At 44.2% G+C, this 16,460-nt stretch overlaps 1 protein-coding gene across 1 annotated transcript in view; it reads right to left on the reverse strand.

Moving 5' to 3' along the window:
- The window catches only part of dnah5l (dynein, axonemal, heavy chain 5 like), a 585,621-nt gene that overhangs the window by 259,595 nt on the left and 309,566 nt on the right, over window positions 1-16,460 (reverse strand). Inside the window, exons 45-49 of the mRNA XM_072508719.1 lie at window positions 9,142-9,331; window positions 8,720-8,937; window positions 4,250-4,561; window positions 2,182-2,271; window positions 1,854-2,090 (exon numbers count right to left, since the gene is read on the reverse strand). Coding sequence (XP_072364820.1) covers window positions 1,854-2,090; window positions 2,182-2,271; window positions 4,250-4,561; window positions 8,720-8,937; window positions 9,142-9,331 — 1,047 coding nt within the window. The remainder of the gene's footprint in view (window positions 1-1,853; window positions 2,091-2,181; window positions 2,272-4,249; window positions 4,562-8,719; window positions 8,938-9,141; window positions 9,332-16,460) is intronic.

Genomic DNA, 16,460 nt, shown 5'->3' on the forward strand with positions numbered 1-16,460 from the left:
TGCTCGCCCACCTTCTCCTCAACCTTCTAGATCGCCCGACCTTGGGCTTCCAGCCCCTGCTCCACCCAGTCGATTGATGCCTTGATCGGGTCTAGACCTTCCTCCTTTTGCTTGGCGAAACTTTCCTGAATAAATTTCACCAGCTGCTCCATTGACCACTGGGTCGCTGAGACAGTACCCTGCACCTCCACCATATTTTTCTATGCTGTGGGTTTTACACGTGCCTCCTCTGCTCGATTTTTCTTTCTTATACAACCACTTCTGGTACACGTCTCCATATACTGGTGTGGGATTCCACCTCACTGTCCCATCCACTCCCGATTTTTCAAATAAAATTCGAAAAAAGTCTGGGAAAAAGGTCCAAAAGGTCCGTCATGAGCGGGAGCTACCAAATGTGCGACATCCTACTCCATGGTCGCCACCGGAAGTTGAGTACCCTGTTTTTGAGGGGGCAGAGAATCGGAAAAACAGCGCCGCCCCCGATTTTGGCGTAAAAATCGATTCTCCGGCCAATCGCCGAACGCAATTTTGGCGTCGGCAATCGGAGAATCCCGCCCCCTAGCTCTAAGCTATTCTCTAAAATAGGCACAGTGTCAGTATCTGAGCTGGTGGCTGAGTGTGATATCAAGTGAAAATGCTGTGTCTTCATCATAATTTTTTTGTGATGTTCCTCCACTGCCTGACAATTGTGAGCCCCACACCCATTTTAAGGAGCTATTCAATTTAGCCCCCACTATGTTACAAGCTAAAATATGCAGATTTCTACAACCTCCTGATCCCTACCTCTGTCATGTTGTCTAATTGGCATACTTCTCCCTAATATTGCTAATCTATAGAGCCAAACTCCCAAAGATGTTTCTAGCACCTTACATCAAATCATTATAGAGAATCATTGCAGAAATCTTGCAGGAGATCAACAATTGGTGCAAAGAGGTACAAAATAACTATAAGCAACCAGTAACTAACTCATAAGATGTGAAAATATAACTAACATAACAATTTTGGTTAAACAACATAAATTAATATGTGATTTCATGTTTAACCTCAATAGGGAATTAAAATTAAACAGTCATCAGCAAAAAAAAGAGCAAAACAAGAAAAAATGCACTTTCTAGCATCTTTCACATGTTCAGGACATCCTAAAGTGCTTCATGGCTCATGAATTAGTTGCTTTGTAAGAAAATGTGGTCACCAATTGCACAAAGTAAGGTCTCACAAAAGGGATGAGATGAATGGTCAGTGAATCTGTTTTGGTGATGCTGTTTGAGGGATCAGTGTTGGCCAGAGCACAGGGTGAACTCCACGAGTCACTTTTAAATTGTGCTGTGGCATCTTTTATATCCACTTGAAAGGTCAGATGGGGCCTCCGTTTATTCTCTTTTTTTCAAAAGACTGCACCTCTGACAATAAGCTAAGCTCCCAGGACTGCACTGAAAGATCAATTTTGATTAAGTGATGTAATCCTAACATGGGATTTGAATGCACAAACCTCTGACTCAAAAGCAAGATTGCGAACACTGTGCAAAAGCTGTAACGTACATTTGCAAAGAGGAAATTGCATAACACTTGTCAAGTTTGCACCTTTTTCCCTGGTAAGGATTGGTTTGGGAAGGCTGTAGCTTTCCTCTGGTTTTACGCTGTCCCATTCTGTTCCCATCTCACTTTGAGGCCCTTCCATATTTCTCCAGGCCTGAGGAGCTTACAAATGCAAAATATGCACCTTGGGTACAAATGTTCTTCATCCAATGATTGAGTGTCAAATGAATTGTTTTTTAGTTATGTATCAGTGCTTCTTTCAACCACAATTGTATGAGACGTCTCAATCACATTTTTTTACATGACAGAATACTAACCCTCTCTGACCAGTGCTCCCACTGACCATCAGCACAGACAACAAATTCAAAGATAGTTTCTTCTCCTTCAGTCACTGGAAGCTCGAGTGGTGCAGAATGATTCCGCAGAAAGCTTTCCATCTTAGCCCTGTCATCCAACTCCAGAAGAGCTCCAATTGACCACATTACAGCAAAAATGAATAAGCGGGCAACTTGCTCTGGGCTGGGCTGCTTGTCTTCAATTCCTGGCAATAGGCCCTAAAAAAATTGCATCATTTCATTATTTACTCAGTTTGAAACATGTGTTTGAGAATGGAAGTATCCTTGTTTTACTAGGCAATTCGATTACCTGCAAAAGGTCAATGGCTTGTTTAATGTACATGCATTCCAGAATTAGCATTTTTGGTGTCACAGCGGTGAAGACAAAGCCGATCAAATCCTTGAAAAGAGCAAAGGAAATATTACAAATGGTATTCACAAAAATACCTAGTGATACTGGGAAGTATGCAATTATGTGAGATATAGTCTTGTCTCAACAAAAATAATTAGAAATTTATATTATATATTAATTGATATAAAATTGTCAGACAATAGATGAATTAAATGTAAAGATCCCTGGCTGAGATTTTCTGGTTGATCACAGCGGTGGGATCTTCCGGTTCCGCTAACAGCGAACTCCCACCACGGTTTCCTGATGGCGAGGGGTGTATTCAATGCAAAATCTGTTGACAATGGCAGGACCAGAAGATCCCGGCACCAGCCAATGGCAACCATCTTCCGCTGCCACAAAACACCTGCCGGTTGCTTGATAAGTCCCACCCATTAAATGAAACTTTTTACATGTGTTGCGACATAACCATAGATAAATCATTGAAACAAATTGCAGAATGTTTTAATACATACAATAACAGATGACAGGCATCTGCTTTCGTGACTGGAAGTCTGTGTCCAGTGGTGTACCACAGGGATCTGTGCTGGGTGCCCTATTGTTTGTCATTCATATAAATGACATAGATGATATGTGGGGGAGTAGGATCAGTAAGTTTGCAGATGACACAAAAATTGGTTGGGTGGTTGACAGTGAGGTTGAGTGTCTTGGGTTATAGGAACATATGGACCGGATGGTCAAATGGACAGAAAAGTGGCAGATGGAATTTAATCCTGAAAAGTGTGAGGTAATACACTTTAGAAGGAGTAATGAGACAAGGAACTATTCAATGAATGGCATGGCACTGGGAAGTTCCCCTGAACAAAGAGACCTTGGAGTGTTTGTCTATAGATCTCTGAAGGTAGAAAAGCAGGTTAATAGAGTGGTGAAAAATGCATACGGGACACTTGCCTTTATCAATCGAGGCATAGATTACAAAAGCAGGGTGGTCATGTTAGAGTTATATAGAACTTTGATGAGGCCACAGCTGGAGTACTGTGTGCAATTCTGGTTGCTGCATTATAGGAAGAATGTGATTGCACTGGAGGGGTGCAGAGGAGATTCACCAGGATGTTGCCTGAAATGGAACATTTAAGTTATGAAGAGAGGTTGGATAGGCTTGGGTTGTTTTCTCTGGAGCAGAGAAGACTGAGGGGCGACCTGTTTGAGGTGTACAAGATTATGAGGGGTATGGACAGGGTGGATAGGGAGCAGCTGTTCCCCTTAGTTAAAGGGTAGGTTATGAGGAGACACAAGTTCAAGGTCAGGGGCAGGAGGTTTAGGGGGGATTTGAGGAATTCCAGATTTTAGGACCTTGCTATCTGGAGGATGGGATAATGGTGGAGTGGTTCAAGAGGTTGGAATTAGAGGAGGACAGATAGCTCAGAGGATTGCAGAGCTGGAAGAGATGAAAGAGATGGGGAGGAAAGAGGCCATAGAGGGTTTTTGAAACGGGGATGGGAATTTTAAAATTGAGGTATTGCGAGCCTATGGAGGTCAGTGAGCACAAGAGCGATGAATGAATGGAACTTGGTGCATATCAGCAGATGGGTAGTAGAATTTAGGATGGTCTCAAATTCATGGAGGATAGAAATGAAAGGCCAACTAGGAATGTATTTGAATAATCAAGTCTAGAGATAACAAAGACGTGGAAGTTGAACTGGGGGGCAGGTGATTCTCCAGCTATGACTGGATAGATAAGAACGGAATAAAGCAAGTGAAGTCCCATGACAGTGGAGAGACATTGTAGGACATGTGGTCAACCATGTGAAAGACTTCAGATGGGTGAATAAGAACGAGAAGGGCTAGTTTACCTTTGCCATAGGCACATAGGATGTCATTTGCAACTATGATAAGTTACTGAAAAGAATAACGTTTTTGATAACTTATTATGCTGGGGACAAAAATGATTAATGTATGCAAAAGGATATATTTCTATTTGAGGTGAAATATCTTTAATGTTAAACATTGGGAGAAAAACAATGAATACCTGGAAAACATTATCAAAGCAGTTCCAAAGAAGGTCTGACTGTGCTCTGGGTAATTTCTGAAGCCATGCTTTCAGTATAGGCTTCCAGTCTAGCACTGATGAACTCATAAACACCATGCCATTTCGAGATACAGTAGCTGGGGAGGCATTGTCAATGTTATGAGGCTCAAAAACAATTTTACAGTTTGGTGCCATTGGGATACGATCACCATTGGCTAGCGTAAGAGTTTTGTTGTCATCCAAAACAGAATTAAGATTCTCAATCCAAATGGCATCTACAGGTCCATCCAATACGATCCAAATATGTTCTCCCTGCAAAGCAAGTTTTCAAAATAATTTCTCTGCCAATAGATTTCCATAAATAAAGAAAAATCTTAATAATTGCTTTATATATGTGTATGTGCCATTGATATCAGCACGGGGCAGCACGGTAGCATTGTGGATAGCACAATCGCTTCGCAGCTCCAGGGTCCCAGGTTCGATTCCGGCTTGGGTCATGTCTGTGTAGAGTCTACACATCCTCCCCATGTATGCGTGGGTTTCCTCCGGGTGCTCCGGTTTCCTCCCACAGTCCAAAGGTGTGCAGGTTAGGTGGATTGGCCATGATAAATTGCCCTTAGTGTCCAAAATTGCCCGTAGTGTTGGGTGGGGTTACTGGGTTATGGGGATAGGGTGGAGGTGCGGACCTTGGGTAGGGTGCTCTTTCCAAGAGCCAGTGCAGACTCGATGGGCCGAATGGCCTCATTCTGCACTGTAAATTCTATAATAATCTATGATATCGATATACGCATCACATTTATATGCCCTCCATTTTCACAGACCCAACTTGCTGTTGTCATGATGTTTGGCCACACACTTTGATTTTCCAGTCAACCATTGACTATCTTTGTCAAACATAGATAAAACTTGAAATATAAAATTTAATACAAATATTTTTTTTTTAATTCTGTGTAAAACTAATAACTCGAGATGATCTGAAAAGAACTGGGCAGATACCATTGCTAGAAGATGGACTGTTGCTTTTCACCACCTCCACATCCATTCAACACACCTTAGCACCTTTAGCACCCAAAGGAAGAGAATGTACAGGAAGCCAGAATTAGAGGAGTTTGGATGTCTTGAAGGATTGTGGGGCTGGAGGCAACTCCAGAGATAGGCGAAATTCTCCGGTATCGGCGCGATGTCCGCCGACTGGCGCCTAAAATGGCGCAAATCAGTCGGGCATCGCGCCGCCCCAAAGGTGCGGAATGCTCCGCATCTTTGGGGGCCGGGCCCCAACCTTAAGGGGCTAGGCACGCGCTGGACGAATTTCCGCCCCGCCAGCTGGCGGAAAAGGCCTTTGGTGCCCCGCCAGCTGGTGCGGAAATTACATCTCCGGGCGGCGCATGCGCGGGAGCGTCAGCGGCCGCTGACGGCATTCCCACGCATGCGCAGTGGAGGGAGTCTCTTCCGCCTGCGCCATGGTGGAGACCGTGGCGAAGGCGGAAGGGAAAGAGTGCCCCCACGGCACAGGCCCGCCCGCGGATCGGTGGGCCCCGATCGCGGGCCAGGCCACCGTGGGGGCACCCCCCGGGGCCAGATCGCCCCGCGCCCCCCACCCAGGACCCCGGAGCCCGCCCGCGCCACCTTGTCCCGCCGGTAAGGTAGGTGGTTTAATCTACGCCGGCGGGACAGGCATTTTAGCGGCGGGACTTTGGCCCATCCGGGCCGGAGAATCGCGGGGGGGGGGGGCCGCCAACCGGCGCGCCGTGATTCCCGCCCCCGCCGAATATCCGGTGGTGGAGAATTCGGCAACCGGCGGGGGCGGGATTCACGCCAGCCCCCGGCGATTCTCCAACCCGGCAGGGGGTCGGAGAATCTCACCCCCAGGGAGGGGGGAGGTCCTGAAGATACTTGAAAACATGGATAAGAATTTTAAAATGAAGGTGCTGCTTAGCCAGGAGTCAGTGTAGGTGAGTGGGCACAGGCTGCTCCCAGTTACTAACGCATTCTAGGCACATGAGATCGCAGGGATCCAAATGAACATTTTTTAATCTTAAGAACCAAACATAAGTGATATTTCTAAACTAATCCTTCTCGGTTTATATTGTGAGATTATTATTTTCTATAATCTAGTCAAAATGTATTTTTACTTTTGTTTTTTGGTTTATGGCTCAGTAAGCTACTGTGCATATGGTTTCGCTTTGATACTATTAAAGCAGAAGAGAGTTCATTTTATACATAATTCCTGTAGTGTTTGTTCTGTTTAGTTTTAATATGCTTATCATTAAACTAGCATTCCTTCTAGAGAGATAATTTAGCCTTACCCTTTCTTACAAAACAATTTTGTGCCGCATAGTTTTTTTCTTGATATGTTCATGAGCTGCAGGTTTCGTTGGTTAGATGATTTTTTGCCCATCCCTGATTACCCTAGAGAAGGTGGTAGTGAGTTCTTTCTTGAACCGCTGTAGTCCATGTGGTGTAGGCATACCCATACTGCTGTTAGGCCAGCACGGTAGCACAGTGGATAGCACTGTTGCTTCACAGCTCCAGGGTCCCAGGTTTGATCCCCGGCTAAGGTCACTGTCTGTGTGGAGTCTGCACATTCTCCCTGTGACTGTGTGGGTTTCCTCCGGGTGCTCTGGTTTCCTCCCGTAAGTCCTGAAAGATGTGCTGTTAGGTCATTTGGACATTCTGAATTTTCCCTCTTGTAGAAGAGCTGAACTGAAAAGGTGAGGTGAGAGTGACTGCCCTTGACATCAAAGCAGCATTTGACCAAGTGTGGCATCAAGGAGTCCTATCAAATTTGGAGTCAATGGAAGTCGGGGGGAAAACTCTCCACTGGTTAGAGTCATGCATGGCACAAAATAATTGTTGGAGATGAAAGATCTCAGCTCCAGGACATCACTACAGGAGTTCCTCTGGGTAGTGTCATAGACCCAACCATCTTCAGCTGCTTCACCAATGACCTCCCTCCCATCACAAGCTCGGAATTTGGTATTTTTGTTGATGATTGCATAATGCTCAGCAACATTTATGCCATTTCAGATACTGAAGCAGTCCACGTCTAAATACAGCAAGACATGGACAATATCCAGGCTTGGGTTGACAAGTGGCAAGTTATATTTGCGCCATACAAGTGCCAAGCAATGACCATATCCAACGAGAGAGACTCTAACCATAGCCCCTCGACATTCAATGGAATTACCTTTTCTGAATCCCCCGCTATCAACATCTTAGGGGTTACCATTCATCATAAACTGAACTGGACTAGCCATTTAAACATTGTAGCTGCAGAGTAGGTCAGAGGCTTGGAGCCCTGTGGTGAGTAAGTCACATCCTGACTCCACAAAGCCTGCCCACCACCTGCAAGGCACAAGTCAGGAGTTTGAAGGATTACGCTCCACTTGCCTGAATGTGCGCAGGTCCAACAAAACACTAAAAGCTTTAACCACCCAGAAGCAACCTGCTTGATTGGCACCCCATCCACTCCCTCCAACACCAATGCACAGCAGCAGCAGCAGTGTGTGCCATCTACAAAATGGAACTCACTAAAGCTCCTTAGACAGCACCTCCCAAACCCCCAACTGTTGTATTACTGGGTTTAATAATATATTTAATTATTAGCTGCTGTTTATCCAGAAGGGTCTGGTGGTGTGATCCTGAAGAAACCACGAGTCTTCAACTTAAAGCAAACTAATTTATTAAGTAATGCTTCATTGTAATTGAGTTTGACACTCTACAGAACTATCACTAGTAATTAAGTAATTAAATATTAATGTATTAACTAATTCAAAACTACACATGCTAACTAAGCTGTGATCTATCTCTCATACACTACTGGTGTCTAGTCACTCCTGGGTTGAAAGAGACCAAGATCCTCTAGGTGCTGATACTTATAGTGGGATCTAGTGGTGCCCTCCAGTGGTAGTGTTACAGTTAGATGTTATAATTAACCCTGTAGTTGTCTACACATATACATATCATTACACCAACCACTACCATCTAGAAGGACAAGGGCAGCAGACACATGAGAACACCACCATCTGATAGTTCCCCTCTAAGCCAGTCACCATCCCAACTTGAAACATTTCTATCGCTGTCACTGGGCCCCTAGCTCCCACTCTAACAGTACAGTGGGTGTACCAATGTCTTCAATAGTTCAAGAAAGTTGCTCGCCATCACCTTCCCAAGGGTAATTGGGGATGAGCAATAAATGCCGGCCTAGCCAGCGACATCCGCATCCTATGAATGATTTTTGTTTTAATCAATTGAATCCCAGAATTGGTGAAGAATTGAGTAGAAAAGCATATAAACTTTCTAATACTAAAAAAAACACATTACAAATGGAATATAAATCAAATAAAATGTCCATATTGCAGCTCCATAATTTATGATATATTTATTGTCAAGCTTGGCACCCAAAGGCATATCATGTCTACTATCATATATTTTAAATTGATGAGCAACATTATGAAAACACTAATTTACCTTCTTTGCTTTCAATGTTTTCCTCCACAGAGTCGAGAAAATACCATCTGTCCAGTCATTTGTTGCAACATCCAAAGTACCAAACATCTGGGAGGCTGTGATTGCCTTTGGGTTCATTTTCATTTCCTTGTGAAGTGCCCCACAGTCTGTCATTGCTTTCATTAAGGTATTGATACATTTTGTTTTCCCAGCACCGCTAGGGCCAAGAGTCATCATACCTAATATAGGCACAACAGCATGTTATACAAAAAAAAAAGACCGGAGCAACAATAGTATACTTAACTGCATGAAATGTATTTTAAAAATTATGCATTCATTACAAATGTATTTTAAGTGGTTACTTGCAGAAAGGTAGATGGAAAGAAAATTCAATTGTTAAAACTCTTTCATTGTGTCCGCCTTTCAATAAAATGCACTCTAACCATGTCGGACTCTTTGAGTTTCATAGAGTTGAATGAGCTTGAGGATCCAGGGGGGGTGGTAAATAATCCCCGCATCCGTGGTTTGTTTCTCAATCGCAGCTTCCAGTTCAGGGTAACCAGCTTTATCCAAGGTAATTCCAGGAAACAGGTCATTAATCAAACTCATGAATAAAGGTTCATCTTCATCCACCTAAGACAAAATGAATATTATTTTCATTCTGAAATGTTTCTCCTGTTACTCTCTCTATTCTTTCAGAACTGAGTCACATACAAAATTACCTTCAGAGGAATTTGGATAGCAAAATCCCCAAAGTTTACATCCTGATCACTGTTTACCAGCAATGTAAATACGTTAGAAAAAGCAATAAAAATACAGAGGGAGAATTTTTCATGCTACTAATTTTTAAAATTCATTTACGGGGTGTAGGCATCGCTGATTAGGCCAGCTTTTATTGCTCATCCCTAGCTACCCTTCAGAAGGTGAGTTGCCTTCTTGGACTGCTGCAGTCTTTGAGGTGTAGCTACACCCACATTGATGTTAGGGAGGGAGTTCCAGGATGTTGCCTCAGCGACAGTGAAGGAACGGCGATATATTTCCAAGTCAGGTGGTGAGTGACGTGTAGGGGAACCTCCAAGTAGTGGGGTCCCAGATATCTGCTGCTCTTGTCCTTCTAGATGGTTGTGGTCATGGGTTTGGCAAGTGTTGTCTAAGGAACTTTGGGGAGTCACTGCAGTGCATCTTGTAGATTGTACACAAGCTGTCATTGTTCATCGGTGGTGGAGGGTTTGGAATGTTTGAAAGGGATGGACAATCAAGCAGGCTGCTTTGTCCTGTTTGCCGTTAAGAATTGAATGGTGGAAGAATCAAGATTAACTTGTGCTGACTTACTACTGCTTTGGCATTCATCTCAATTTTACGAGAAGACCGATATCCTGGTAGTCAGAGCTTCTCTCAGTGGACATAAAAAGAACCTCATACATTTTTGCAAAGTGAGGCCCGGTGATGCCAACCACAGCCATCTCCGGCTATCTGACTATTTTTACTTTCTGTTCTCACCCACGAACAGTATTTCTTACAATACGTAAAGGGATCCTCAACTGCTTTCAGGTTTTCTACTGGTTTGTAGATATTTTCATCTAAGATCATTTTCAATTGCTGAAGGGTCAATAACCAACGGTCACAAATCTAAGGTAATTACAAAAAGAACCTGAGGTAAAATGAGGAAAATCTATTTAAGGTGATGAATTGTTAGGATTTGGAATGCATTACCAAATAGGGTGATGGAAGTAGATTTAACACTGGCTTTCATAAGAGAATTAGATAAATACAAAATAGAAAAAAAGTGCCGTGATATGATAACTGGGAGAATTTGAATAACTGGATTACTCTTCAGAAGAGCTGACAGAGAGAGATTCGATTGCCTCCTTTTTTTTTTAATGAGTGGCACAGTGATTAGCACTGCTGTCTCATAGCATCAGGGACCAGGGTTCAATTCTGGACTTGGGTGATAGTGCAGAGTCTGCACTTTCTCCCCGTGTCGGAGTGAGTTTCCTCCAGCTGCTCCGGTTTCCTCCCACAGTCCAAAGATGTACAGGTTAGGTGGATTGGCCAGGTTAAATTGTTCCTTAGTGTCCAAAAGGTTAGTTGGAGTTACAGGGATAGGGCAGTGAAGTGGGCCTAGGTAGGGCCCTCTTTAAGAAGGTTGGTACAGACTCGATAGGCTGAATGTCCTCCTTCTGCACTCAAAGGATTCTATGATTCTAAGTGGGAATCACTGGCAGGGCCAACATTTATTGTCCATCGCTAACTGCCTTGCATTTCAGAGGACATTTGAGAGGGCTATGGATCTGGAGTCATATATAGGCCAGGCCAGGTAAGGATGGCAGATTTTCTTCTCTATAGGAAATTAGTGAGCCAGATGGGTCATCTACAGTGACTTTTAAGTCCAGAATTTCCTTTTAATTGAATTTACATTTCACCATCCGCCGTGGTGGGATTTGAATCCAGGTCCCAAGTGAAAATATTCTTTCTCTATTCACCCTATCAAAACCTTGCAGAATCTTAAAGACTTCTATCATGTCACCACTAAGCCTTTTCTCATGAGAAGAGATCCATGGCGGAACTTTCCAGCTGTTTTTTTAATTCAGTTATGGTATGTGGGCGTCACTGGTTAGGCCAGGGTTTATTGCCCACCCCTAGTTGCCCTTACGAAGATGGTTGTGAGTTGCCTTCTTGAACCGCTGCAGTCTCTGAGATGTAGGTACACCCACTGTGCTGTTAGGGAAGGAGTTCCAGGATTTTGCCCCAGCAACAGGTGCAGGATAAGGCTGGAAAATGAGACAACCCATTGACTTCGGCGGGACGGAAGATCCTGCCAGTGGGTGTGACCGGAAAATTCCAGGCCTGATGTTTGTATCTTTTATTCGTTCTGAAAAGGAAGATCTTTGGGTTTTGAAATGCAATCATTACTATATGTCCTAATTGGCTTGTATAGTCATGTGACCTCTGTAACGATGAGCTCCCTACAGGCAGCCATCTTACATTCTACACTGTGTCATCTTTGAGCTCATGACATGGTGTCACAAGTGGTGCTGAGATTGGGTTTTGAAAAGCTGGAAGAGAAGCCACAGCTACTGAAGGACGAACACTGAAATGTTTCCAAATTGTTAAAAGCTGCTGAAAAACTAACACAGACAAGACAAGGCTTACACATGCTGAAGACTGCAAGTAAAATACTAGGTGAGGCAAAAATGACTGTAAAATTTCCATTCCCAGTTCCTGGGGAGAGTCTGCTATTAACTGTATTCCACCCTAAATATATCTAAATAAGAACAGACTGTAGAAATGTTGAAAGCCTTGAAGACACGCTTTGAACCCCAAGTAAACATAACTTGTAAAAGGTATAAGTTCATCATTAGGTATCGAGCTGCAAAAGAGTCCAATGATCAGTATGTATCTGCGATAACACAGCTTGCAGAATCACATGAATTAGGGCAACTAAAAGATGATCTCATTAAAGATAGAATTATTTTAGGTATAAGACATCTAACAGTGAGAGCAAGTCCACTGAGGGAGGAGAAACTTACTCTCAAGAAAGCGAAAGGAGTGTGCAGAAACACGGAGGTTGTAAAATGTCAGCTCAAGCACATGCATGGCAGAACAGACCAGGCAGAGATATATTATGTGACAGACATTTCAGGCTGAAAGAGTTGAACAATCACAGACAATGGGCAGGATGCAACTACTCTGGAGGACATGATACAAAGCAAAAGAAGGATTGTCAGGTGTGGGGAAAGCAGTATTTTAAATGTAAGAAGCTGAATCAGTTCATACACAAGTGTTTGGCTGAAAGAAGCCAAACAAGCCTATGCAGATGGCCACTGGGGAGAATTTGACGAAATACTGTACACTACAATGCAGGTTGGTTTAAGTCTATAGGTGATAAATGGTTTATAACTGTTAGAATGATGACCGCAGAAAGTGAACATCAAGAGAACAAGAAGTGTCAAATAGACACGAGTGCATCATGCATTATCATGACTGCCAAGACCTTTGTGAAGTGGCTCAACATGGCAATCCAAAAATGAAGTCCTGAAAAGTAAGGTTGAGGCCACATAATGCACAGTACTCATACTGAGAGGGCACATTAGTCTGAGAGCCCAATGCAATGGCAAGAATGAAGATCTGAACTTCCAGATCATAGACGGTACACGACAGCCACTCATCCCTGTTGAAGCAAGTCTAAAGTTTGGACTGGTAACTCTAAAAGTGCCAACAGAGATTTATAACATGTCACACATATGCTAGAGGAGTACAAAGATATGGGGCGCGATTCTCCGACCCCCCCACCGGGTCAGAGAATCGCCGGGGGCCGGCGTGAATCCCACTCCCGCCGTGTCACAAATTCTCCGCCACCAGAGATTCGGCGGGGGCGGGAATCACGCCGCGCCGGTCGGCGGGAATCCACCGGCGATTCTCCGGTCTGTGATGGGCCGAAGTCCCGCCGCTGTCAACCCACGCCAGCTGTCAACCCACGATCGGGGCCTACCGATCCGCGGGCGGGCCTGTGCCATGGGGGCACTCTTTTCCTTCCGCCTTCGCCATGGTCTCCACTATGGCGGAGGTGGAAGAGACCCCCTCTACTGTGCATGCGCAGGGATGCCGTGAGCGGCCGCTGACGCTCCCGCGCATGGCCCGCCCGGCAAAGTCATTTCCGCGCCCGCTGGCGGGGCACCAAAGGCCTTTCCCGCCAGCTGGCAGGGTGGAAATCAGTCCGGCGCGGGCCTAGCCCCTCAAGGTAAGGGCTCGGCCCCTCAAGATGTGTAGAATTCCGCACCTTTGGGGCAGCGCGATGCCGGACTGATTCGCGCCGTTTTTGGCGCCGGTTGGCGGACATCGCGCCAATTACGGAGAATCCCGCCCATGTTTACAGGTTTTGGATGTTGACCTGGTGAATATCATCTTGAAGTAGTTGAGAGTGTAAGACAAATTCAACAACTGCCAAGAATAGGTCCAGCTGTCCTCAAGTCAGGCTTAAATTAAATGAGAGAAGAGCTGGGTAAAAGAAGGGGGTAATCAAGAAAGTGACAACACCTACAGACTGGATTAGCAGTATGGTGGCAGTGAAACAACCTGGAAATCTGTGAGCATGCTTGGACCCAAAGAATCTAAATAAAGCTTGAAGTGATCTCACTTCACCATGTCAACCATCAAAAGAATATTGCCAAACTTGCTAAAACAAAGATCTTTACTACCCGAGCAGCGAAGCATGGTACCTGGCAAGTGAAGCTGGATGGAAGCAGTCGTATTCTTAACTAGATCCTATGTAAATTCTATGATTTTATGTAAATTCTATGATTCTATCGGTGTTACTGGGTAATGGGGATAGGGTCGAGGTGTGGGCTTAAGTAGGATGCTCTTTCAAGGGGCGGAGTAGACTCAATGGGCTGAATGGCCTCCTTCTGCACTGTAAATTCTATGATTCTATGAACCACATTCTGGATGCCATTTGGGAGATACGGATACTTGCACATGCTGATTGGCATTTCCATGCCTCGAGAAGAGTATCAATGCAGACAGCATGAGATCATAATGATCTTCAAGGAGTTGAATGGATGAGGAGACACAATGGAAGGAGCCATAGCTGACAATGATGTGAAATTAATATGACTGCTAGAGAGAGATTGCCGGTAGACCCTCAAGCTGAACAAGAAAGAATTTACAACTGAAGATGCCTGAACAAAGTACATAGGCCATGTATTGACAGCAAGAAGGCTTTGCCAGGATCCTGACAAGGTGTAGAACTACCGAAGAAATGCAGCAACCAAGAAATGTGAAAGGAATGCAAAGATTTGTTGGATTCTTGAACTATTTAACAAAATTCCTTGCCTAATTTGTCACTGTAGTATGAAGCATTACGCAAATGCACTGCCATGGAGGTTCAGTGGTATTGGGGAAATCAAACAACTAGTGATGAAAACAACAGTGCTGAAGTACTGTGATGTTAGTGATGAAGTTATCTTGATCTGTGATACCAGCGAGACAGGTCTTGGGGCAACCCTAATCCAGCAAAGAAAACCAGTTGCATTTGCATCTTGAGCATTAATGCAAACTGAATGACGCTATGCTCAAATTGAGAGAAAGACAGGCCATATTTTTGCTTGTATGCGTATTCATCATTACCTACTTAGGAGAGACAAAATAACAATGCAGTATGATCACAAAGCATTTTCCTCTATCCGCTACTATCAGCTTCAAAGAGTCTACAAAGAACATCACTTTGTTATTGGAAATATCATTTGGACATGACATACAAGCAAGGGAAACAGATATACAATATATAAAACAGAAACAGAAAATGCTGGATAAGCTCAGTAGGTCTGGCAGCATCAGTGGAGAGAGAAACAAAGTTAATGTTTTGAGTCCATTTGACTCTTCTTCAGAGCTAAAAAAGTAGTATAAATTAGCGATTATTTAGTTGGGGGGGGGGGGGGTTGAGGAGGCGGAGCAGAATAAGTCAGGGATAGGGCGGAGCCAAGGAGAGATTGTCACAGATGTCATGGACACAAGACACAGGGAGTGTTAATAGTAGCATTAATGACTAAAGAAGGTGTAACAAACTGTTTGATAGAATCATAGAATTTACAGTGCAGAAGGAGGCCATTCAGCCCATCAAGTCTGCACCGGTTCTTTGAAAGAGCACCCTACCCAAGTCCACACCTCCACCCTATCCCCATAACCCAGTAACCCCACCCAGCACTAAGGGCAATTTTGGACACTAAGGGCAATTTAGCATGGCCAATCCACCTAACCTGCACATCTTTGGACTGTGGGAGGAAACCAGAGCACCCGGAGGAAACCCACGCAGACACGGGGAGAAAGTGCAGACTCCGCATAGACAGTGACCCAAGCCGGGAATCGAACCTGGGACTCTGGAGCTGTGAAGCAATTGTGCTAACCACTATGCTACCGTGCTGCCCCAAACATACATCATTTTCATCTGGTCGAGAGCAGCACTCCCCATAAAGAAAGATAAATGCTACAATAGAATACAAAATCTTCCAGATTCAATGTGATGCAGCTGCTCAACAGGCTCTGGAAGTTATCAACCAAACAGAGACATTGGGTGGGATTCTCCATCCCGCGGCACAGATTTCTGATGTGGCGCACCCCTGGGATTCTCTGTCTCGCCATCCGGACAATGAAGAATCCAGACAGCGGAGAATCCAGCCCATAGAATCTGACAGACAAGTGCCTTTCTCAAATAAAGCAAATTACCCAACAAGATTAAACTCCCCAAGTGCTGCATGAAGTAGCACCAACAGTGTTAACAACAAGAGAAGATATTCCAGAAAGAGCCATAGAAAGATATGGGAATAAAATAATCGCTCTGCCTGAGTGAACAGCTGAAATTTTTTATGTAAAGTTTGAACTGGACAATGTTCAAATGCAAATAATGCTTTTGCCTACGTGACCTACAATGTATAAATACTACTTGATTTCTCTGTTGGGTAGTGTCAGCTCCAGAGACCCTTCTCTGGAGGTTGTGCTTTCCTAAGATGTGGAGATGCCGGCGTTGGACTGGGGTGAGCACAGTTAACACCGTGTTAAGTCCAACAGGTTTGTTTCAAACACTAGCTTTCGGAGCACTGCTCCTTCCTCAGGTGAATGAGGAAGAAGCCTGAGGAAGGAGAAGTGCTCCAAAAGCTAGTGTTTGAAACAAGCCTGTTGGACTTTAACCTGGTGTTGTAAGACCTCTTACTGTGCTCTCCTAAGATATTGGCTAATGAACGAGCATTCTGTACCTAAGTCTCCTCAG

This window comes from Scyliorhinus torazame, chromosome 6, assembly GCF_047496885.1.
Source record: "Scyliorhinus torazame isolate Kashiwa2021f chromosome 6, sScyTor2.1, whole genome shotgun sequence".
Lineage (NCBI taxonomy): Eukaryota > Metazoa > Chordata > Chondrichthyes > Carcharhiniformes > Scyliorhinidae > Scyliorhinus > Scyliorhinus torazame.